Genomic DNA, 23930 nt, shown 5'->3' on the forward strand with positions numbered 1-23930 from the left:
AAACAAATATTTTCGTACATCGCAAATCTAAAAAATAAAAATTTATGGTTTATCAACACAGAAAGAGATCTAAAAGAAATGGACATAGATCAGGAAACAATATTTAACAGAAACCTTTTTAGAAAAAAACTGAATTCATTCACGGGTTTCGATGTGAAAATTAAGAAGACTTGTGGAACTAAATGGTCTGAAGAGAGAAAAGCCGCCTTCAGCGCAAGAATGAAAGAAGTGTGGACTGAGAGAAAGAAGACTTCCCAGAAGCGCAAGAAATAACTGTTTTCACGGTCTTTAACGGCCAAATTTGTATAATAATAATAATAATAATAATAATAATAATAATAATGACTATTGAATCAGTCTGTTTGGTTGGTTACTTAGTTTCAGGTTCCAGGTGTCATTTGCACAATGAATCACAATGATGTGGGAAGAGTCATTTTACATTCAGATTGCAAATTAATTTGTAAATAGACTATATTGTCACGTAGAAGATGTAATTAGATGAATGACAAACACTAACTTCACTTAACTTGCACATACAAGAGCGTGGAGTGAACTGCCTCCGGTCAGAACACATACGGTATATATACAGTTACAGAACATTCCAGTACAGTGATTCTTGACATTTTTGGATACTTCTAGAACTTACTCGAACCGAATATAGAAATTAAAATTTTACAGTGCAGGTGACTTTTGAACTCACGACCCTCCCTGCAACAGGCTAGTATCATAACCACTACACCACAGTTTCTTCCATGACAATATTATAAACATTTATAAATTTACTATTTTTATTAAATATACATATGTGAGTTTGTAATTCCTACCCAACACCATTTACACATTAGTAATAGAGATTCTTCTACAGAACTGGAGGAGTTGTCAAGGAGAAACTTTTTCAGTCTGTTTTCAAATTTTGCCTTACTGGCTGTCAGACATTTTAAATCACTGGGTAGGCTATCAAAGATTTTAGTTGCAACACTGTGCACCTGTTTTTGCACTGAAGACAGTGTTAATGTGGAGTAATGAATATCATATTTTCTTCTGGTATTGCAATTACATACATCATAGCTCCTTTTGAACTGCAGTCGATTATTCACTACAAACTATATGAGGGAACAAATATACTATGAAGCAGATGTGTGCTAGATGATTGTAGGTGAGCACCACATTTTACTCTAATAGCATATTTTTTAGCAATGAAGACATTTCTTAAAGATGAGTTGCCCCAGAACATTAATCCACATGACATTACTGAATGAAAGTATGTGAACTTACTGATTTGTCTCTCCTCAAGAATTGCAATGATTGTAAGTGCAAAGGTAGCGAACTAATTTTTCCAGTTTAAATTCTTATCAATATGGACATCCAAGAATATGTAAGTTTCCACCTTCATTATTGTTTTCTCACCATATGTAATGCTTATCATTGGTGTAATAGCGGCCCCGCTCCCCCATGAACCATGGACCTTGCTGTTGGTGGGGAGGCTTGTGTGCCTCAACGATAAAGATAGCCATACCATAGGTGCAACCACAACAACAGAGGGGTATCTGTTGAGAGGCCAGACAAACGTATGGTTCCTGAAGAGGGGCAGCAGCCTTTTCAGTAGTTGCAGGGGCAACAGTCTGGATGATTGACTGATCTGGCCTTGTAACACTAACCAAAAGGGTCTTTCTGTTGTGGTACTGCGAACGGCTGAAAGCAAGGGGAAACTACAGCCATAATTTTTCCTGTGGGCATGCATCTTTATGGCGTCCTCTTGGGTAAAATATTCCGGAGGTGAAATAGTCCCCCATTCGGATCTCCGGGCGGGGACTACTCAAGAGGACATCGTTATCAGGAGAAAGAAAACTGGCATTCTACGGATCGGATCATGGAATGTCAGATCCCTTATTCGGGCAGGTAGTGTAGAAAATTTAAAAAGGGAAATGAATAAGTTCGGAGTAGGTATTAAAATCCATGGAGAAGAAATAAAAACTTTGAGGTTCGCCGATGACATTGTAATTCTGTCAGAGACAGCAAAGGACTTGGAAGAGCAGTTGAATGGAATGGACAGTGTCTTGAAAGGAGTATATAAGATGAACATCAACAAAAGCAAAACGAGGATAATGGAATCTAGTTGAATTAAGTCGGGTGATGCTGAGGGAATTAGTTTAGGAAATGAGACATTTAAAGTAGTAAAGGAGTTTTGCTATTTAGGGAGTAAAATAACTGATGATAGTCGAAGTAGAGAGGATATAAAATGTAGACTGGCAATGGCAAGGAAACCGTTTCTGAAAAAGAGAAATTTGTTAACATCGAGTATTGATTTAAGTGTCAGGAAGTCGTTTCTGAAAGTATTTGTATGGATTGTAGCCAGGTATGGAAGTGAAACATGGACGATAAATAGTTTAGACAAGAAGAGAATAGAAGCTTTCGAAATGTGGTGCTACAGAAGAATGCTGAAGATTAGATGGGTAGATCACATAACTAATGAGGAGGTATTGAATAGAATTGGGGAGAAGAGGAGTTTGTGGCACAACTTAACTAGAAGAAGGGATCGGTTGGTAGGACATGTTCTGAGACATCAAGGGATCACCAATTTAGTACTGGAGGGCAGCGTGGAGGGTAAAAATCATAGAGGGAGACCAAGAGATGAATACACTAAGCAGATTCAGAAGGGTGTAGGCTGCAATAGGTACTGGGAGATGAAGAAGCTTGCACAGGATAGAGTAGCATGGAGAGCTGCATCAAACCAGTCTCAGGACTGAAGACCACAACAACAACCCTAGATGCGTCGAATTGAATGAGTTGTGTCTTTTTAAAATTGAAGGTGAGACCATTCTCAGAAAACCAGTCAGTGATACTTTTAAGGGGACATGCTCATGAAAATGGAAAAAATTTGAAAAAAAAAATCTTGTTCTAGAGCATTTCATGATGATTTCAAAAATGTTTAGTTTATGGGCATTATAATTTTCCGTTCGTTCTAAAATTGAGGTTGAACCTAATTTGCACAGGGGCCACGGCTATCTTTCAGTTTGAAGTGTGTCATATATGTGATGCATTATTTTGTTTTTACATTTTTTCCTTCGTTAGTTGTGGATTGTTAACACAGGTGTATTCTAGAAGGCACTGACTCTGAGAACCAAAGTACAGGTATGTCTAGAAGCTTATGGTTTGAATGTAAACAAAGAACTGAGAATATATGATTTCAGAATTTCACACACCTGTGTTTTTGTAGTTATTGTGTGTCATTTTGTTTCTGTCTGTTTCCTGTGCTACAAATTCCAAGACAAAAGAAATTTAGCCCCAAATGAAATTCTTGTGGCAACCAGTTCCAAACACAGCCAAATAATACACATCAGTTGCTTCAAAAGTCGCCTGTGGAAACTGTTTCTACAGGCAGTGCTTCTAGACATAAACTTTTGCTTTCTAAATGTAATAAGAACAATCCTAGTAGTATTGTGAACAGCATTAATGATGGAAATGTTATTGTGAACCTAAATATGCTGTCAAGACTTTTGAAGAGTGCTGTGAAATGTAAGCACTCTAATTGTGAAGTTAGTATTGACATTTCTGAGGACATTTCAGCAAGGAAGGGTCTTTCAAGTCGGTTAGTGTTTGCCTGTAACTCGTGTAAGATGCACAGTGATACTATGACATCACCAGTAACTGATAGTTGACATTACAGTGTAAATATTCAGCTTGCTTATGCAATGCGATATATTGGAAGTGGAAGGAGAACTGCCCAGGCTTTTTGACCAGTGATAGATTTGGCTCCACCTCCACTGAGGTTTGACAGATACAGTAAATTAATACACAATGCCTTTGTGGTGTAAGAGAACAGTTAATGAAAAGAGCAGCAGAAGATGTAGTAGCTTTGTCTGAGAATACAGACATTGTAGCAGCATATGTTGGATCTTGGCAGAAGAGAGGTCATACTTCTCTGAATGGGGTTGTAACTGCCACATTTATTGAAACTGGTAAGATACTGATTATGAATGTCTAACAAAGCATTGCTAGGGTTGTTCAAGTAAATTTATTGACACCCATGTTTGTGTAAAGAACTTTGATGGCCGAAGTGGAGACGTGGAAACAAAAGAAGTTCTAAACATTTTTAGAAGATCAGAGGTCAGTCATGGTGTGAAGTATGTAGGGTACCTTGGGGATGGAAACTGTAGAGGACACACTACTGTTGTTAATGACAGACCATATGGGGACACTCTGGTAGAAAAGCTTGAATGTGTTGGGCAGGTACGAAAAAGAATGGGAGCTTGGTTAAGAAAATTACATAATGACTAGAGTGGAAAAAGACTGTTACACAGAAAACATATTTTTGTGACTCACCGATCTTTCAAAGTGCCGGCGCGCAGTTACGCGTGTCCTCTACATGCGTCTCTGTCTGCCAGCCATGCAGCAGCAGCGCCACCTAAGCGGCCAGCCAGCCAGCAGCCGCTAGACTCGGACTCAGTTATGATTTGACTGTTAAAGTGTACACACGTCTTACTCTCTTTACTTGATATGTGACGTTCATGTATTGCGTCTTTCTTGAAATATATTTGTTCAACTCAAAGTTATAACACATATGGGTGGTCCAGGTCATCTTACAAGAAGTGAAATTGATTCTTTGACTCAATATTATGGGCTAGCAATGAGGAGAAATGTAGGAGATTTGGAGAACATGAGACGAGCTGTTTGGGCAACATGGTTTCACAGGGTGTCAACAGATGAAACCCCACAGCATGGTTTGTGTCCAAAAGGGGAAGATTCGTGGTGCAAATACTGGTTGAGCAATACTACAGTTATATAATACACCCACAAGCATTCCTTACCACTTGCTGTAATGGAGGCAAGTAGGCCTATATATATAGGGACCTGACAATGAAAATGAAAGCTTCAACAGCTGTATATGGGAGAGAATACCCAAAACTGTATTTGTTGGGCTGACAGTGCTGAAGATTGGTGTAATGGATGCAGTAATAACATTCAGTGATGGTGCAATTTCAAGGATCAATGTTATGAAGAAATTTAACATCTGGACGGAAAGGAAGGTGTGGCAGGTAACCAAAGCAGAGACAGCTGCAGGAGCTGCTACCAAAGAGTCAAGGATAAAGAAAAGAATGAAGGGAAAGAGTATGGAGGATAAGGAAACAGGAGGACAACTGGAGTATGCAGTTGGAATGTTCTAAACGAGCATAGTGGCAAGTTAATAAATCTGTAAATCTTCTGCGATTTACCAAAAACTTGAATTTTCATCATTAAGGTACACTTTTCTCCTAAATGACTGAAGTTAAACTCTCAAAAATTGGTACAGATCTTTAGAATGACCTCCTCTACCTCTCTTGCCTACTATTCCCTGAAAAATTTATAACATGATGACGATGCCAGTGATATTTGAGCTACATTTTTAAATATTTTTGTTGTAGTAAAATTACTTGTCTTTCTCACAGATCAGCATTAGCAAAGGAAATTGGAGGCATAAAACACTTATGTGTACGTTGTCTGTACTCTGACTCTTTTTCCAAGCTGTGCAGTCAGTGGTTTTTTGGGAAATGCTTTTACTAATGACCCTAATTGTGTGCAAGAATTTTGAGCTATCTCTCATTTATAGATCAGTTGCACTATGAGGGTGAAGATAATGCTAAAAATATATCCCGTTCAGGGGTGCGTCCCCTTCAGTACCTTGTTTACCATTCCTTCTGTTGATATATGTATGCTTGGATTGATTACAATACTGGTATCATCTCCAAAAATAACTAATTCTGTTTGTTTTATATTAGATGGAAGGTTGTTCACATCTATGAGGGACAACAGCACTTCTAAGATTGAGCCTCGGGGAACGCAGTACACGGTTTCTCCCCAGTCGGAATAAATTTTCTGCATTACATTGGTTGAGTTACCAAGTACAACTTCCTGCATTCTTTTGATGGGATGTAATGTTATCCATTGTTTGACTAGACCATTAATCCCATACAACTTCAGTTTACCTAAGAGAATATTGTGATTCACATAGTGAAATGCCTTAGATAGGTCACAGAAAATACTGAAATCCAAACTGTGATTTCCTGATGATATTATTGCTGCTCAGGTTAGGTACTATTCTAGAACACATCACCTCCCCAAAAAGTTTGGAAAACGATGTCGGCAATGAAACAGATCAGTAGTTATTGACATCTCTCCTATCACCATTCTTAAAGGGGGGATTAACAATAATATATATCAGTCTCTCCAGAAAAATGCATCAAGTTAGTGATGTATTACATATTTCAGGTAAGACTGGTCTTATTACAAGGGAACAACTCTTTAGTGCTCTATCGGAAACACCATCGAAACCAGACGAGCTTTTATTTTTATGAGAATATACAGGGTACAATGGGTGTAAGTTGGTTTGGGGGAGGGGACCAAACACTGAGGTCATCAGTCCCATCAGATAAGGGAAGGATGGGGAAGGAAGTTGGCTTTGCCCTTTCAAAGGAGCCATCCCATTATTTGCCTGAAGTGATTTAGGGAAATCGTGCAAAACCTAAATCAGGATGGCCGGATGCGTGTTGGAACCATGATCCTCCCGAATGTGAGTCCAGTGTGCTAATCACTGCACCACCTCACTCGGGTGGTGTAAGGGCAGATATTTCAATTGGTAACTTAGAACAGTGTACTGAACAATGTTACATCAGTATTTACTTTATTTGCAGACTAATAATTACAGCTACTAGGAGTAGCATGTTTTTAGATTGGTTAGTACCTCCAAGTACATGTGGCAAGAGCAAGCCTTGGTTAGTACCTCCAAGTACATGTGGCAGGACCAAGCCGTTAATGCTTATTTTCCTCTGAGCAGCAGGTCAGTTGTTGAAGTGTGGGCACAAGGATGCAAAATGGTTAGTCTAGACTGACAGACATAGTCCAGTTAATAGTGCAGTAACAATCATACAGAAAACATCAGGTTGTAAAGTTTGTTACGTGTTTGTGGGAAGACTGTTCAACACAAAGAAAGAAAACAACCAACACACTGACTTGTGTACACGTTAAGGTTCCACATGTAAAAAATCTGTGCTTATACCCTTTACATATAATTTTCTTAAGTGGTGATTCATTCATGTGATTGAATTTTATGAGAGTCACTTTTTCAGGATATTGCTGTGCTGAAAATTAATGGCAAATACATTAGGATGAGAATTGTGTGATTTACATTTGGACATAGCATTGTTTGGTTATAACAAATATTTCTGTTAATCTCTTGATTTTGTTGATTAGGATTTAAAATAAGTGGATGTTGAAAATTGACTCTGTGACAATATTTAATTTCCTCTCCCCTCACAGATGAGGTTCCTACATAGACCATCCTCGAACCTATCCCATATTACATGAAGACAAGTGTGAGTCCTCTCTCTTCATACGTCTATCCTACTCCTCGATGTGCTACCATACTACATATATTCTGGTACAACCCACAGTGGCTGAGCACTACATTGAGCCAGGTGTTCCGTGGAATATGGAAATGTTAAGTTTCTGTCTGCATCATCCTTCTGTGATTCCACAGCTAAAGAAGTCATCAAAATCCGACTGATAAGTAATTTAAGTTGGATGAAATGTGGAATGCGGCATGTGAAACAGTGAGCTCTCAAGGACTGTGCTGCAGTACCCTTGTTATCAATGTCTAGTGTCTATAAACTACAAACATGTGATAGAACGTTTGTTACATAGAGTGAGCTGGTAGTATACATCTCTGCCACTTGAGCGACATTTCTGCCACTATGATGATCTGTGTCCAGGTGTCCAGTTATATGAGTGATGTTTTAATTAGATGGGTAAGAGGATGGCACATTCAGTCTTACAACTCAGGAGATGGCTGAATAATTCTCAGCTGAACTATCAACAGATGGGACTTATCTTTTCAGCCATTAGTGTAAATATAAGAACTTGTGTTCCTCTTATTTTGTATCCTATATTTATAACATAAAAATTGTGCACGCTCACACACACACACACACACACACACACACACACACACGGCTCTAAGAAGTATTACAGTTGTAGCAAAAAAATTCACCATCATATAACAAATTTATGTTGGTATTGCCCAGTACAAAGTGTTGTTCTCTTTTGTGAGAGAATTGTGGTGTTCTTGATATTGATCAAAACAGTGGAAGGATGATTTGTAACAAATAGAGTTTATGAATTATATATATATTACTTACCTGATGGATGCGTTAACAGACATCAGGAGCAAGGAACTAATTTATTCTTGTCAGCCATTAGTGTAAATATAAGAACTTGTGTTCCTCTTATTTTGTATCCTATATTTATAACATAAAAATTGTGCCAAAAGCCCAGTTCCCATCGTCATAATCATTTCCATTATTTGCAGAGGGCTGGTCTGTTACAAGTGCAAAAGGAAATTCAAAACACATGCAGCACTGGAACATCATTTGGACACTTCATCTCACCATTTTCCATGCCCGTGCTGTGGAAAGGTGTTTACTTGGGAAAGGTACTTGCGAAGGCATCTGACTACACACGGCCCAGAAGAGTCTTACCCGTGCCCAAAATGTGGCAAGTGCTTTAGAACAGGGCCATATCTCAAAGCTCACATGCTTATTCACAGTGAAAAGAGGCCCTTCGTGTGCCAGGTAATTTATGTCTATTGCTGACATACACCAAACAAGAACACAAAATAACATGATCATTAAAATAACCTTAGATAACTATGGAACTCAAGTTACTGAAATGCAGCAGTTGAATCATTGCAGAAGGTAACAACTATACATTATCTTCTTTACTCCCTCCCTTTTGCTTCGTCCTGCTTACCCTTTGCCTCCCAGTTCCCCCTCCTTTAGTAAGTGTGCATGCCTTTCCCTAGTGCTTATATCTCTAAAACCACTGTGAAAAGCAAAATATGCTCTCTCTATCTAAAGTTGGTATGGAAAACGTGCACATAAATAAGAAATTTCCAACATGTGTACATTAATTTCAATTCTTATAAATAGTGTAAAAGTATTCAAAACACTTTGTTGTACACCATGAACATAAATTATGACAATTGGCAACCCTGTGAGTAACAGACTAACCTAAATTTTTGACAGAAAATTGGACCATAGTTAGGAATCCTGCGTAAAGTAATTATGCTTTTAGGAGTACTTTACATGTTTAATCAAATTTTGAAACCAAAGAGAGAGAGAGAGAGAGAGAGAGAGAGAGAGAGAGATAGTATACTAGTAATTGAAACTTATGATTACTGTTATGTTGGTTGAGTGAAAATAGCAGTCGTGTGCATCACAGGTCTCTGTGTTAATGTTCTGTAAAATACTTTGGAGTCATGGAGAAATTCTCGATCTAGTGGTTGAAATGCAGTTGTCATATCATTTGGAATCTGAATTATCTATACATTTGGTTAGTGTGAGTTTGATATGCTGCTGATGATTATTCAGAAATTTCATGAACAGAACCAGAATGTAGAAGCAGAAAGGATTTGTTTTCATGAAACAGAAGAAAAGCCTGATACATGAAAATCTAACATTTTTCAAATTTAAATGTGTCTACCAGAATTCTTTCTGTACACAAAATTGTTCTTTTCATACTGTGTCCAAAGTTCCCAGTCAGTTCATGAAGACAACAAAATTACGTAGGTGACAGTAAACCAGAGAGACAGATTACGAACATTTTTGTATACAAATGTGTTTGTGCAGAGACTCACTACAATATGTTTCTCATCTCTGAACAAAAGCATTCTTTTACATCGCATTCTTCATTTGTGTGGCCATGGTGTCTCTAGTTGCTTCGTAATTCATGAGAGGTATTTTTGATCAGTCATGGCAACTACAAAAATGTGATTTTTTTTACCATACGCGTTTCGCTTTATTGAGGTAAAGCACCATCAGTGGTCTGTAATTAAGTTTATTTACATTTTTATTTGCTTTTTAGATTGAAAAACAGTTCATTAAGAATAGGTTGGTTTGTGCTTACAGTGATTTTTTGCCTAATTTCTTGCTTACATCGGGAAATGCCGTCTGCTAGCACATCGTTGTTTTTCTGTGTTAGACACTTATAATTTTTGTCTACTTTTTAGATGTTCTGCAGCACTGTGCATTTCTCCCAACACACTTTTATGCATACCACTGTATTCTGTTTGTTTTTGTGCTTCAGGTATGTGTTGCTGTTTGTGGTTGGTAATGTTGCCAATATAACCTTTCCACTTCTTTGTCTTTGACCTACAAATATTCTTTTTTAAATTAGATTATTGTATGTGTGTAGTTCTGTTTAAGTTTGTTTCTATGTATTTATGGACTGTGTAAGAGTAGAGAAGGAATAGTGATGGAGGTTCTTTTTTATGCAAAAGAAAAAAATTAAAAAAGAAAACAATAAGTTCAAAAATAATTGTGATGAAACACTGCTAAAAATCTAAAGAAAAAACTGCAAACACAAAATGTCGTTATAACAAAGGTATTGGTGTTGTCCTCATGAATACAAAAGAATACATAGAAAAACAGAAGAATTTATCAGCAAAAAACAACATAAAAAATTTAAAATCAAACCGAACTAACAGATTTCAAACACATGTTAAAAACACACTGAAAAATGTAGAGTATACATTTACAGACAGAGAGAAACAGACTTGTACAAAGAAAACCTCAAGCCCAAACATGAGATCTTAACCAAAAGTCCATAAAGAAAATTATCCAGTCCGTCCAATAATAAATTTCAGAGCAGCTCGTACATACCTACTAGCAAACCAAATGTGGTCACAGCTCACCCAGTATCATAAACTATAAAATGACAGAACAAAAAATGGCTCTGAGCACTATGGGACTCAACTGCTGAGGTCATTAGTCCCCTAGAACTTAGAACTAGTTAAACCTAACTAACCTAAGGACATCAAAAACATCCATGCCCGAGGCAGGATTCGAACCTGCGACCGTAGCGGTCTTGCGGTTCCAGACTGCAGCGCCTTTAACCGCACGGCAATGACAGAACAATCAGAAATACCTCTCAACTGGTAGAACATGTAATAGACACTAAAATCCCTGACACAGCAACATTGCTCTCCTTTGATGTAGAAAGTATCCACAGTTGCACCCATGTTAATGAAGCCCTGAAAGTAATTGAAGAAAACCTGAAAACACACAACCAACTACCTCATGAACACACAGATGAAACCCTAAAATTGCTACAGTTAATAACAGAACAAAATTATTTTGAATTCAGTCAAGAATACTTCATACAAGAAGAAGGTTTACCCATGGGTTCACCTATGTCAGGAACATTAGCCAACATTTTCATGAATCACATGTTGTTGTTGTTGTTGTTGTTGTTGTTGTTGTTGTTGGGGTCTTCAGTCCTGAGACTGGTTTGATGCAGCTCTCCATGCTACTCTATCCTGTGCAAGCTTCATCATCTCCCAGTACCTATTGCAACCTACATCCATCTGAATATGTTTAGTGTATTCATCTCTTGGTCTCCCTCTACGATTTTTACCCTCCAATACTAAATTGGTGATCCCTTGATGCCTCGGAACATGTCCTACCAACCAATCCCTTCTTCTAGTTAAGTTGTGCCACAAACTTCTCTTCACCCCAATCCTATTCAATACCTCCTCATTAGTTATATGATCTACCCATCTAATCTTCAGCATTCTTCTGTAGCACCTCATTTCGAAAACTTTCTATTCTCTTCTTGTCCAAACTATTTATCGTCCATGTTTCACTTCCATACATGGCTACGCTCCATACAAATACTTTCGGAAATGACTTCCTGACACTTAAATCTACAATCGATGTTAACAAATTTCTCTTCTTCAGAAACACTTTCCTTGCCATTGCCAGTCTACATTTTATATCCTCTCTACTTCGACCATCATCAGTTATTTTGCTCCCCAAATAGCAAAACTCCTTTACCACTTTAAGTGTCTCATTTCCTATTCTAATTCCCTCAGCATCATCTGACTTAATTCGACTACATTCCATTATCCTCGTTTTGCTTTAGTTGATGTTCATCTTATATTCTCCTTTCAAGACACTGTCCATTCCGTTCAACTGCTCTTCCAAGTCCCTTGCCGTCTCTGACAGAATCACAATGTCATCGGCAAACCTCAAAGTTTTTATTTCTTCTCCATGGATTTTAACACCTGGTCCAAATTTTGCTTTTGTTTCCTTTACTGCTTGCTCAATATACAGATTGAATAACATCAGGGAGTGGCTACAGTCCTGTCTCACTCCCTTCCCAACAACTGCTTCCCTTTCATGTCCCTCGACTCTTATAACTGCCATCTGGTTTCTGTACAAATTGTAAATAGCCTTTTGCTCCATGTATTTTACCCCTGCTACCTTCAGAATTTGAAAGAGAGTATTCCAGTCAATATTGTAAGTCTACAAATGCTAGAAATGTAGGTTTGCCTTTCCTTAATCTACTTTCTAAGATAAGTCGTAGGGTCAGTATTGCCTCAAGTGTTCCAATATTTCTACGGAATCCAAACTGATCTTCCCCGAGGTCAGCTTCTACCAGTTTTTCCATTTGTCTGTAAAGAATTCGCGTTAGTATTTTACAGCCATGGCTTATTAAACTGATTGTTTGGTAATTTTCACATCTGTCAGCACCTGCTGTCTTTGGGATTGGAATTATTATATTCTTATTGAAGTCTGAGGGTGTTTCGCGTGTCTCATACATGTTGCTCTCCAGATAGTAGAGTTTTGTCAGGACTGACTCTCCCAAGGCCGTCAGTAGTTCTAATGGAATGTTGTCTACTCCCGGGGCCTTGTTTCGACTCAGGTTTTTCAGTCCTCTGTCAAACTCTTCACGCAGTATCGTATCTCCCATTCGATCTTCATCTACATCCTCTTCCATTTCCATAATATTGTTCTCAAGTACATCGCTCTTGTATAGACCCTGTATATACTCCTTCCACCTTTCTGCTTTCCCTTCTTTGCTTATAACTGAGTTTCCATCTGAGCTCTTGATATTCATACAAGTGGTTCTCTTTTCTCCAAAGGTCTCTTTAATTTTCCTGTAGGCAGTATCTATCTTATCCCTAGTGAGATAAGCCTCTACATCCTTACATTTGCCATCTAGCCATCCCTGCTTAGCCATTTTGCACTTCCTGTCGATCCCATTTTTGTGATGTTTGTATTCCTTTTTGCCTACTTCATTTACTGCATTTTTATATTTTCTCCTTTCATCAATTAAATTCAGTATTTCTTCTGTTACCCAAGGATTTCTACTAGCCCTCGTCTTTTTACCTACTTGATCCTCTGCTGCCTTCACTACTTCATCTCTCAAAGCTACCCATTCTTCTTCTACTGTATTTCTTTCCCCCATTCCTGTCAATTGTTCCCTTATGCTCTCCCTGAAACTTACCTCTGGTTTAGTCAGTTTATCCAGATCCCATCTCCTTAAATTCCCACCTTTTTGCAGTTTATTCAGTTTTAATCCACAGTTCATAAGCAATAGATTGTGGTCAGAGTCCACATCTACCCCTCTACCCCTCTAAATGTCTTACAATTTAAAACCTGTTTCCTTAATCTCTGTCTTACCATTATATAATCTATCTGAAACTTGTCAGTATCTCCAGGCTTCTTCTATGTATACAACCTTCTTTTATGGTTCTTGAACCAAGTGTTAGCTACGATTAAGTTGTGCTCTGTGCAAAATTCTACCAGGCGGCTTCCTCTTTCATTTCATAGCCCGTCCATATTCGCCTACTACGTTTCCTTCTCTCCCTTTTCCTACTACGGAATTCCAGTCATCCATGACTATTAAATTTTCATCTTCCTTCACTATCTGAATAATTTCTTTTATTTCATCATACATTTCTTCAGTTTCTTCGTCATCTGCAGAGCACATAAACAAACTAATATTTGAAGACACAGTAACAAAGAAAAGCTATGTCATCTGCTGGTACAGATACATGGATGACATAATATGCATGGTAGATGAACCTAAAACCAGAGTACAGTAACTACACAAAGACATAAATACTGTACACAAAAACATAAAAGTTCACAGTAGACAGAGAACAGGAAAACACACTCAACTTTTTAGACGTAACCATATGAAAAGACAATAATAAACACACATTCAACATGTACAGCAAACCCACAACAGGTGACATTATCTCAAATGTCAAGCAGCAATCAGATACATGTTAAACAGGCTGAATAGGATCCCCCTAAACACTTCTATTTACCGGAAAGAGTTAGCCTTTATAAAACAAATAGCCTTAAAAATGGACGCAAAGAAACAACGGTAGACAAACTAAATAAAAAAGTAAAGGGACAAATAATGAAGAAAACAAACCAAACCACACTAACTCATACATGCACTACAACAAAAAAACCTTCCACAACAAATTCACTCATAAAATAGGAAACATATTCACAAAACAAGGCATAAACATTGCTTACAAAACAAACAATTCCATACAAAAGCACCTCCCAAAACTAAAATCAAAACCAGACAGATACCAACAATGTGGTATCTATCAGCTCAGTGGCAGAGATTGTAAGAAGATATACATTGGAATGACTGGCAGGACATTTGTCACGAGGTATAAAGAACACATCAGAACATTCAAATATGGTACAAATCATTAAACATTTGTGAATCATCTAAAAGAACAACACCATAGAAAAAGCAATATTGAAAACGATATGAATATAATAAAAATCAGTAAATACAGACACCTCCTTCCTTTCCAAGAAAATTTCCGCGTAAAAAAAGCATTAACACAAAATAAACAGTTGCTCAATGACCAGATACATATTGGAAACCAGACTCTATATAGAATAACAGATGAAATCACACGAAAAAGAAAAGAGCCTTTCCATCCTTCATCCCCTTCCACTCACCCCCCCCCCCCCCCCCCACCCCCACCCCCTCACAGTTTATTTCTCTTCTCACTCCTCACCTTCTCCTCTAACTCACACGCCATCACACTGCTATATACGTATGTCTCGTGTCCACTTCCACTCATAATGGTTTCCCCACCTCCCCCTGCCCCCCCCCCAGAAAAAAACACAAAAAAATAAAAAAAAGAGACCTCTGTCACTATTCCTTCTCTACTCTTACTCAGTAGATAAATACACAGAAACATACTTAAGTAGTACATTTGTTTGAGTGGCCGTCTTCCACAGCAGCTGTTAACATCTGTTATTATAGGTTATCTGTCTTGAGCTGACTGCAGTGTAATTAAAAAGAATTACACCAGACGCGTTTTGCTGTTATTTAAGAGGCATCTTCTGTTTTATTGGTGTTTCTTTACATGGACTGCACCTTCCTCTCTTGCTAGCAGTGGTTCATGTCTACAGGCTTCATTTCATATCTCCAGTTTTTGGCATGCGTTATTTCTTGCGCTGCAGTGATGAATGAAAAACAGTTAAGAAAGTCAGTTATAAATAATAAATCTTTGGTAGTGGATTCCTCGATGCCTCATGACTCAGCCGAGCCCTTCATTTAGTCAAATCATGTTACAAGTTTCTTTCTTCTTCAGTTTGTTTCACTACCTCCTCATTAGTTATCCAAACATCTGATCTTTGGCATTTTTCTTTAGCCCAACAATCCAAAAACTTGTTCTCTTCTTGTCTAAACTGCTTATCTTCCATGTTTCACCTAAGATCAGCTACACTCAAGACAAATACCTTCAGAAAAGACTTCCTGAAACACCGGTTTAAGAGACTATCCATTCCATTCAACTGCTCTTCCAAGTCCTTTGTTACAATGTTATCAACAGATCTCATTGTTTTTGTATCTTATCCCTGAATTTCAGTTTCCTCCCCAAATTTCTCCTTGGTTTCCTTTACTTGCTTGCTCAATGTACAGATTGAATAACTTTGGGGATAGGTACAACGCTGTCTCACTCCTTTCGAAACCACTGCTTCCCTTTCATATCCTTTGACTCTCATAGGTGCATTCTGGTTTCTGCACAAGTTGTAAATAACCGTAACATGCTGTAAGTCATTTGAGCTGTTATTTTACAAAAAGTTTGACTGTGATCATATTAGTAATGTTTAATTTAGCCAATCAAACTCAAAGTTAATTATTCTTCTCCAAAATATATAGCCATAATCAATGAACAAAACATGCAGATTTCAAATAGCTTCAGTAATGCCACAGAACACACAGTTATGAGGGGTAGCAAGATAAAATTATGGTCATCAGTCCAATACAGACATACTTTTTAATGAAAATAGAAATTTCAGTAACTAAATCCAAAATTTCAATGACTACCTATCTGCATTAACTATTTCTTGATAAAGTTGTTGGACCAACTTTTATGTGTAATATTATTTACTTAACTTTGAGACACTATCTGACCAAAAAACTGCTACCTTACATTAACGGTTACAAAAAATATTCTGTATGTTTCTGAGTAAAGCAACAGACACTGGCATCCGAAATTAAAGCAACAAACTGCTGTTTCCCTGTCCTCTGTCTAAGTAACGATATAATCATACAAACTGTCAGCAGGTCTCATTATGATCGTGTACTGCACGGAAGATGGCATTCTGATCGAGAGACAACCGTGCCATCAATGACATCCGGAAATTACAAAGAAGTGAAGCAGAGAGTAGTACAGTGAAGAAGAGCTAAGTCAGAAGAAATTAATATAAATTAAGGCCAGATGGGTGGCGAGAACCAAGGACATGGTAGTGCTAGTACCCACCTGCGGAGTTCTGAGAGACTGTTGTCTGCGGGAAGAATCCTGATGGTGCATGTGGTGAAACAGGCGTCAAGATCACGAATGTCATGTTGTAGAGCATGCTCTGCAACAGGATATTGTGAGTTGCCAGTATATACTCTTTGCCTGTGTCCATTCGTCCTAATTGATAATTTGGTGGTAGTCTTGCCGATGTAGAAGGCTGAACAGTGTTTACATAATAGCTGATATATGACGTGTCGTTTCGCAGGTGGCTCTCCCGTTGATAGGATACGCAAAATGACACATCATATACCAGCTATTATGTAAACACTGTTCAGCCTTCTACATCGGCAAGACTACCACCAAATTGTCAATTAGGACGAATGGACATAGGCAGAGAGTATACTTGATACCTGTTTCACCACACGTGCTATCTGGATTCTTCCCCCAGACACCAGTTTCTCAGAACTTCGCCGGTAGGAACTAGCACCATAACATGTCCTTGGTTCTCGCCACCCATCTGGCCTTAGTTTACATTAATTTCTTCCATCTCAGCTTTTCTTCTCTCTGCTTCACTCCATTTTAATTTCCATCTTTCATTGTCTTTCCCGTCTATTTTTCACCACCCCCTCCCACCTCTGTTACATACAATGCACTTAGCTTCTCACTCTTATTAACTCATGCTCAATGTTTTAGCAGTAATTTCTGTCTTGCATATTACCCTGTCTTCCACCTTGAAGCTCTCAGGTTTTCAAATCTCGTTCGATGCAGTTCCCAACAATCGGTTTTTCCTTCTCATCCCATATGGTAAGTCTCCCCTGACCCGCAGTTCTGGGTGACTTTCCCAAAATCTACCCCTTTTCCTAGACCTCTCTGGTCCTTTTCTTTCACCCTCCTTCCTTCCCCTTCAACCCTTCTGCCTGAGAAAGGAGCCGCTGGCTTCGAAAGCTTGCCAACCGTAACAGTCTTTCATGTCCATGTGTTCTGCCGCCACTTGGTTGGTAGATTTTTTATCCACCCAGTTAAATAATTTTATCAATAACAAACTGTTTAATGAGCAATTTTGTATTGGCTTCTATCTCAGGTCCTTCGGATGATGTTTGTTTGTTGATTTTTCTGATGTTTCGCCAGCATGACTGGCTGGCATTCTCAGAGCTTTGCCCTCCATAGCTGGTGGTGGACTTGAGTCGAGCTCATGGCTACAATGACACTTGCAGCAAATATATTCACACTTATAATAAAAGAATAGAGAGAGGAACTGAACACACACTTGACAAAGAGCAATATGAGTTTTAGCAACAAGTAGGAACTTGTTATTTCTATTTTTATTTATTTTGTGCTACAGTACATTGAAATATTCGCGAGAAAACTATACATAATGTTAAATTTTCGCCATTTTACAAAAGAAATCTATTACACACAGTATATTTAATGTGTAGTATAGCATATATACTAGAATGAATATAGAAAAAATATATATAATTTGACAGAAAACTAAAACTACAATTATTCAGCATCTGTTTTAAACTCTATAAAGGCAGTACCTGCTCTGGACTGTGTGTTGAGTGTTGGCATTTGTTTATATGCTCACTACTCTAGTTCTTCCACCACCTGTACTGCCATGGAGCCTTCTGGATTTTGAGTCCCGGCAGGTCTCGAGCCACTACAAGGTCTCTCAGCTCCAGCTGTATGTCTTCAACTATTAAGTAGGACACTAAATAATGGAAGTTTTCACTGGTTGTCTCACCAAGTTCCAGGATTGTATCAGCCTCCTGGAGGATACCAGCAGCTGTGAAACATGGTCTTCCCTTGAATCCTGAGTGAGAACCAGAGGATGCATCTGCAGTTTGTGTTCACTGGCACATTTGGTGTTGGACCTGCAGGTGGTTTGGTTCTACTGGCAGATCTTATGTTGACTACCCTCATCTTCCTGTGATGACTCCTGAGATGTTACTTCTCCCAAATGCTGAAGATGTGAATCTACTCTTAAACTTCATGGATTTTGATGATAGCTACTTATTTTAAGTGCATATATCTCTTTTGACACACTGTCAACGGCATTCCATTGCTCTGTATTTATCACTCTGTCTTTGAGGGAAGTGTTAAGTTTATAGCCGTTTTGTTCACGCCATAGCATGGGAAACCATTTTTTCATTCAGTGTCTTCCATAAGAGATGACTAGAGGGAAGAACGAATACATACATTGTCCTTAAAGGTAAAGGCGTAACCAGAGGGGACAATGAATGCATACATAGTCCTTAAAGATAAAGGTATCATCAACTCTGAGGTTGATTTGAACACAACAGGGATTTATTGCATATGGTCTTATCAGAGATGGAATGCAGATGGCTTCCTCTGACCCTTATGCTGACTCACTGGGCAATTATAGTGAGACCTATAGTTTAACATGGACTCTGAATAATGTTGCACCTCAGCATTTTCCACATCAGCAAATATTGCCAGAGGTTAAAGAAGTGACAATGATGGATAAAAGTACTGGGACTGACTGACAGTTGAAAGCAAGACCTCTGGATTCATAGTCTGATGCTTTACCACTGAGCCACCGAACCATTGCCCATGTTGATTTGGAGAAGTCATTTGATAATCTTGAGTGGAAGAAAGTAATCAAAGCTTTTGGAAGATAGGCACATTGTAAAGATAGTACAACAATATTGATTATATGCATAAAATTGCCAAGAAGGAAAAGCCAAAATTAGAAAAGCAGTAAGGCAAGATTTCTTCCTGTTGCTATATTTATTTGAACTTACTGTTAATATGGGAGGTAGTCATTTGTAACTGTATAAAGCAAGGCTGTCCAATGTGGTGCCCCATGCACCTTGGTGCCCGTGATACATTGTCCTGGAACACTTTGTAAGCAAATTTCGGTTCTGATGATTTCTAATGTTAAATCAAATTGCAAAACAAAACTTTCTTTTTGTAGTTGCAAAGCTGTACTCTATTTTCCTGGACAAATATTAGGTCTCTGTTGAGAAGTGGAAACGTATTCACTTTAATCTCAACCAAGCTTTGCCACAAACAATAAGTTTATTGAAAGACAAAGAGATCACAGTTTTAACAATGATTGGGAGGGGCAGCATTGTTATGTCAAATACAATGAAAAGCCTTTGTGTTAACTGTGCTACAGTAGTGTGTGTTCCCAAGAAATGGAATGCAGAACATAATTTTTTGACAAACCACACAAACTTTAATACTGAGTTTCCTGCTAATTCTGAACTATGAAAACATGAAGTTAGAGACTTAAAATCTAAATTAACGTTGCAACGAAGTGCATTTACAAAGCCAGCTCAACAAAATAGTTATGTGACAGTGGGCTCTTATATATTCTTTTACGTTTTAGTGAAAAGGATATAACTTTTCAGTGATGGGGAAGAATTTAGGGAAACTATCATCACTGGTGCAGATCTCCATTCGATGGTCAGAAAAATTAGTCTACAGTTATGTCTTCTATAAAAGGACTTCAATTATCTCATCAAACTGTTACTAGATATCTTTACAGATTACTAAAAATTTGGAATCTCAGTTGTATCAGGACCTGCAATTTTTCAAATATTTTTCACTCCAGTTATGTCTTCTATTAAAGGACTTGAATTTTCTCACCTAGCTGTTATTAGACATGTACAGATTTTTGAACATTCAGAATCTCTGTCATATCAGGCCCTGAGTCACGTGAACATTTTTCATTTCATTTTGACTAAAGCATTGACATATTCAATATTGGAGAGTTGTGTTTATTTATTATGATACTGAAGTTGAAGAGAAGTTTGTGAAAATGCTGCCACTTCATGAATGTAAATTTTTGAAAGGTAGCAACTTTCCACTCTCTGAACTTGTTACTGTAACCTTGTTTGTTATAGCCTTCAGCGACTAGAAAGATTAATAGGTTTCTTGCACTTTGTACTAAAGATTATTCATTTCCAAAATTTCCTTCATATCACTATATTATACACCACGAAGCTTTACATATAAAGGTTTTGAAGTTTGACCATATCATGAAAGTGCAGCTCATGTAATTACATCCAATCACCTTCTACACTTCACTGATTGTTAAGAAATTGTTTGATATAACATATTCTGAGTACGATGACACAATTCTTCACACAGACGTAGGGTAGCTTCTCTCTCTCATTAGTCGTTTTACTCATTGCTGAGTGTCATGACCTCATTTCCTCATTCCTTCTTACGTAGTTGAAACTTCAGACAGATGTCTCCATCCACAGCGATCTTCAGCCTTTCCTAATATGATGTGAAGAGGCAGGCTGGTAATCTTCTTTGCTTGATCGAACCATCTGTTTGCTACTCTCCCATGTGATCTTCTGCCCTCAATTTTTCCCTGCATGATGGTCTTCCTTAAATTATCTCCTTTCCTTCTCAAGATGTGCCCAAGAAACTGAATGTATCTGTGGCTGACAAAAGAAGGTAACCTTCTTGTGATTTTAAGTTCTTCTGCTATTGAAACATTCGTTCTTTTTTGTGTCCACGGAACACGTAGCATCCTCCGCCAACACCACATCTCAAAGGCATCAATGCAGCTCTTATCACTATCTTTCATGGTCCAGGTCTCACATCTGTATAAGAATACAGGAAACACCAATGCTGCTACCAAGCGCATCTTCGTTGTCTTGGATATTGCCCGATTCTGCCATACCTTAGTGAGTTTGAGCATTGCAGCTTGGCCAAGAATTGAGTCATCATTTTATCTCTTTATCACACTTTCCTGGAATTGGTCAGAGAGCCTAGATATACATAATCACTTGCGATCTCCAGATTCAGGAAAAACTTTAGAATGATTCTGCAGTCTTCTGGATGACATCAGACATTTTCTGCAATCATTTTCTGGGCAATGTCGTCAAAAACTCAATGTGGTGCCATGGGTCCTACATCTAGGTTTCTTGGCAGATATCGCCTCAAAATTAAATGACCTTAACCTCCAATTGCAAGGGAAAAATAGCAATGCTTCAGCTATGATAAGTGCAGTAAATGATTTTCAGAGGAAGCCAAAATTAAGGGTTGCACATTTAAAAAGAAATTCCCTGTTGCACTTTCCAGCTTTGAATTCAGCTATAAATGTTGGCAAATTTGTTTATCTATTTTTAGCCAACATCTTGAAATACTAGTCACAGAATTTAGTAACAGGTTTAGCCAGTTTTTAACACATGAACCAGTCATTATATTTCTCACTAGTCCATTTGTTTCTGTTGTTTACATTAATGAACTTGGAGGTCAGATATATGAGATCTTCAGAAATTGTTATCCATAAGATTTATAAATGGAAATTTTAAATCCTTAAGAAGATAAATCTTTGAAATCATGTTTTACAACTTCAAGCAGTTGCTGGATTCTAGTGGACAGGAATAAATATCCCATAATCATTAGCGTGTATTTGAAAATTTATTTTTGTTTTGACGTGACATATCTGCCCAAGGTCAGGATTTCTCTTTGAGTGTGATCAAGAATAAATACTGATTTAGCTTGACAGACTCATATCTAGATGATGCATTAAGAACAGCGTGTTCCAGTTACTCACCAGATTTTTTTCTGAACTTCCAGTCAACATGCAGTGTCAAACTTTGTGTTAATTATGTAAGTTGTAAATCTAAACAGTTTCATAGTCCATGAGATGAGTGACTGGTATTCACAATTCAGGTGGGCAGATGGCAAAGTTGCCGGACACTGCTTACAGCACCCTACGCCCGCCCAGTACTACTTGCATTTTCTACCAGCAGAAACAAAAGCCTTGACAACATGCAAGTCATATTTGTGTACATGAATGTATTTAAAATTGCTACTTGTAATACAAAAATTCAAAAAATTGAACTACCTATTTAATAATATTCTGAAATATCATAAACTTTTCTTACAAAAAGGATGAAATTTATGCAAAGGGGGGAAGCAAGATAAAATCTGAGGGAGTCAACGATAGCGAAAGACAAAAACTCACTAAAATTGCTGAGAAGTCACAAGGATAAAAGTAAAGAATAAATGGTAAAAAAAATAATATATATTACTGTGGGCAGCAGGTCTAAGGGTGGATAAGTGTGAAGAAGGGGGACAGCAGATGTGACTGGATAAGATGGAATTAGTGGGTGCGAACTGGGATGGAATGGAGAAAGAGTGGGGGATGGAGAGGGGTTCGTATGAGATACAAGATCATGTGGCACTGGAAAGATGTGGGAAATAACATGTAAAAATACAGGAGACTGGTGCAGGGAGAGTGATCAATTTGAAAGTATAGGATTAATTATATCGGCCAGACTGATGTGGGAAGTAAGATGCTGTGCCAACAATCAGTGTGGTGGACAGTTGACACAGTGTGGTTCATAAGTAGTGTGCAGTGTGGTGTGTAAGACAACAAGAGAAACACGAGAAAGAAGGACGGATATTGAGTATAGTGCTGCATAAGGAAATAGTAACAAAGGAAAACAGCACTGAGTTAGGATAGAAGAAAAGCCGTCAAGCAAAAATCAAACAATGGAAAATCCAAAATGGAATGTAACAATATTATGAAAAGGAATGTTGTAACTCACCATATAGCGGAGATGCTGAGTTGCAGATAGGCACAACAAAAAGACTGTCACAAATAAAGCTTTTGGCCATTAAGGCCTTCGTCAACAATAGAGGACACACACACACACACACACACACACACACACACACACACACACACACACACGCAACTCACACACGACTCACACTTTCCTTTTCATGATATTGTTACATTCCATCCTGGATTTTCCATTGTTTGAAATATCATAAAGTTATTTGTTATACTTCACTATAGAACTTAAAAAATTTTTGGGAATTTTATTAGCATTGTTAATTACTTCTGCAGTGAGCAACACAATAATTTTTCAATGTACAAACAGTTATCCTTTGAATAAAGTACTCGCAGTACGATGATAACCTGATGGCATGCTCCCATCTTACACTTCTAAGTGTGTCATAGTTACACTAATGAGAAAACCCCATTTGCATCACTGTCAGAATATGATTTAGAGTAGCCTTCTTCAGCACTGTTCACACTATCCTATCACTGCTCCCTCCCACAAGAATGATAACATTTTGACTGTATTCTTCCACAATGCCTTCATATTTGGCATCCTCTGTTATGGTGCTTGCAGTGCTGTTCACAGTTTTCATACAGGTCTCACTTGTTATGCGTTTGACAGCTGGTACAAGGAGATTTTTAACTTCCGATATGCTGATTTTTCTTCTAGTCCATACTCTGTCAATGACAGAGATATGGAGGAAAACAAACAATTTCATACCCTTGCCTTATAGTAATCTCAGCAGTTACAAATGTTGGAAATTG

The 23930-nt window shown here is 37.9% G+C and overlaps 1 protein-coding gene across 2 annotated transcripts in view; it reads left to right on the forward strand.

Moving 5' to 3' along the window:
• The window catches only part of LOC126262865 (zinc finger protein 184-like), a 367123-nt gene that overhangs the window by 306489 nt on the left and 36704 nt on the right, over window positions 1-23930 (forward strand). For both annotated transcript variants that reach the window (XM_049959732.1, XM_049959733.1), the window contains one exon: window positions 8342-8603. In XM_049959732.1, the coding sequence (XP_049815689.1) occupies window positions 8342-8603 (262 nt within the window). The remainder of the gene's footprint in view (window positions 1-8341; window positions 8604-23930) is intronic.

The sequence above is a fragment of the Schistocerca nitens genome, chromosome 6 (genome assembly GCF_023898315.1).
Source record: "Schistocerca nitens isolate TAMUIC-IGC-003100 chromosome 6, iqSchNite1.1, whole genome shotgun sequence".
NCBI lineage: Eukaryota > Metazoa > Arthropoda > Insecta > Orthoptera > Acrididae > Schistocerca > Schistocerca nitens.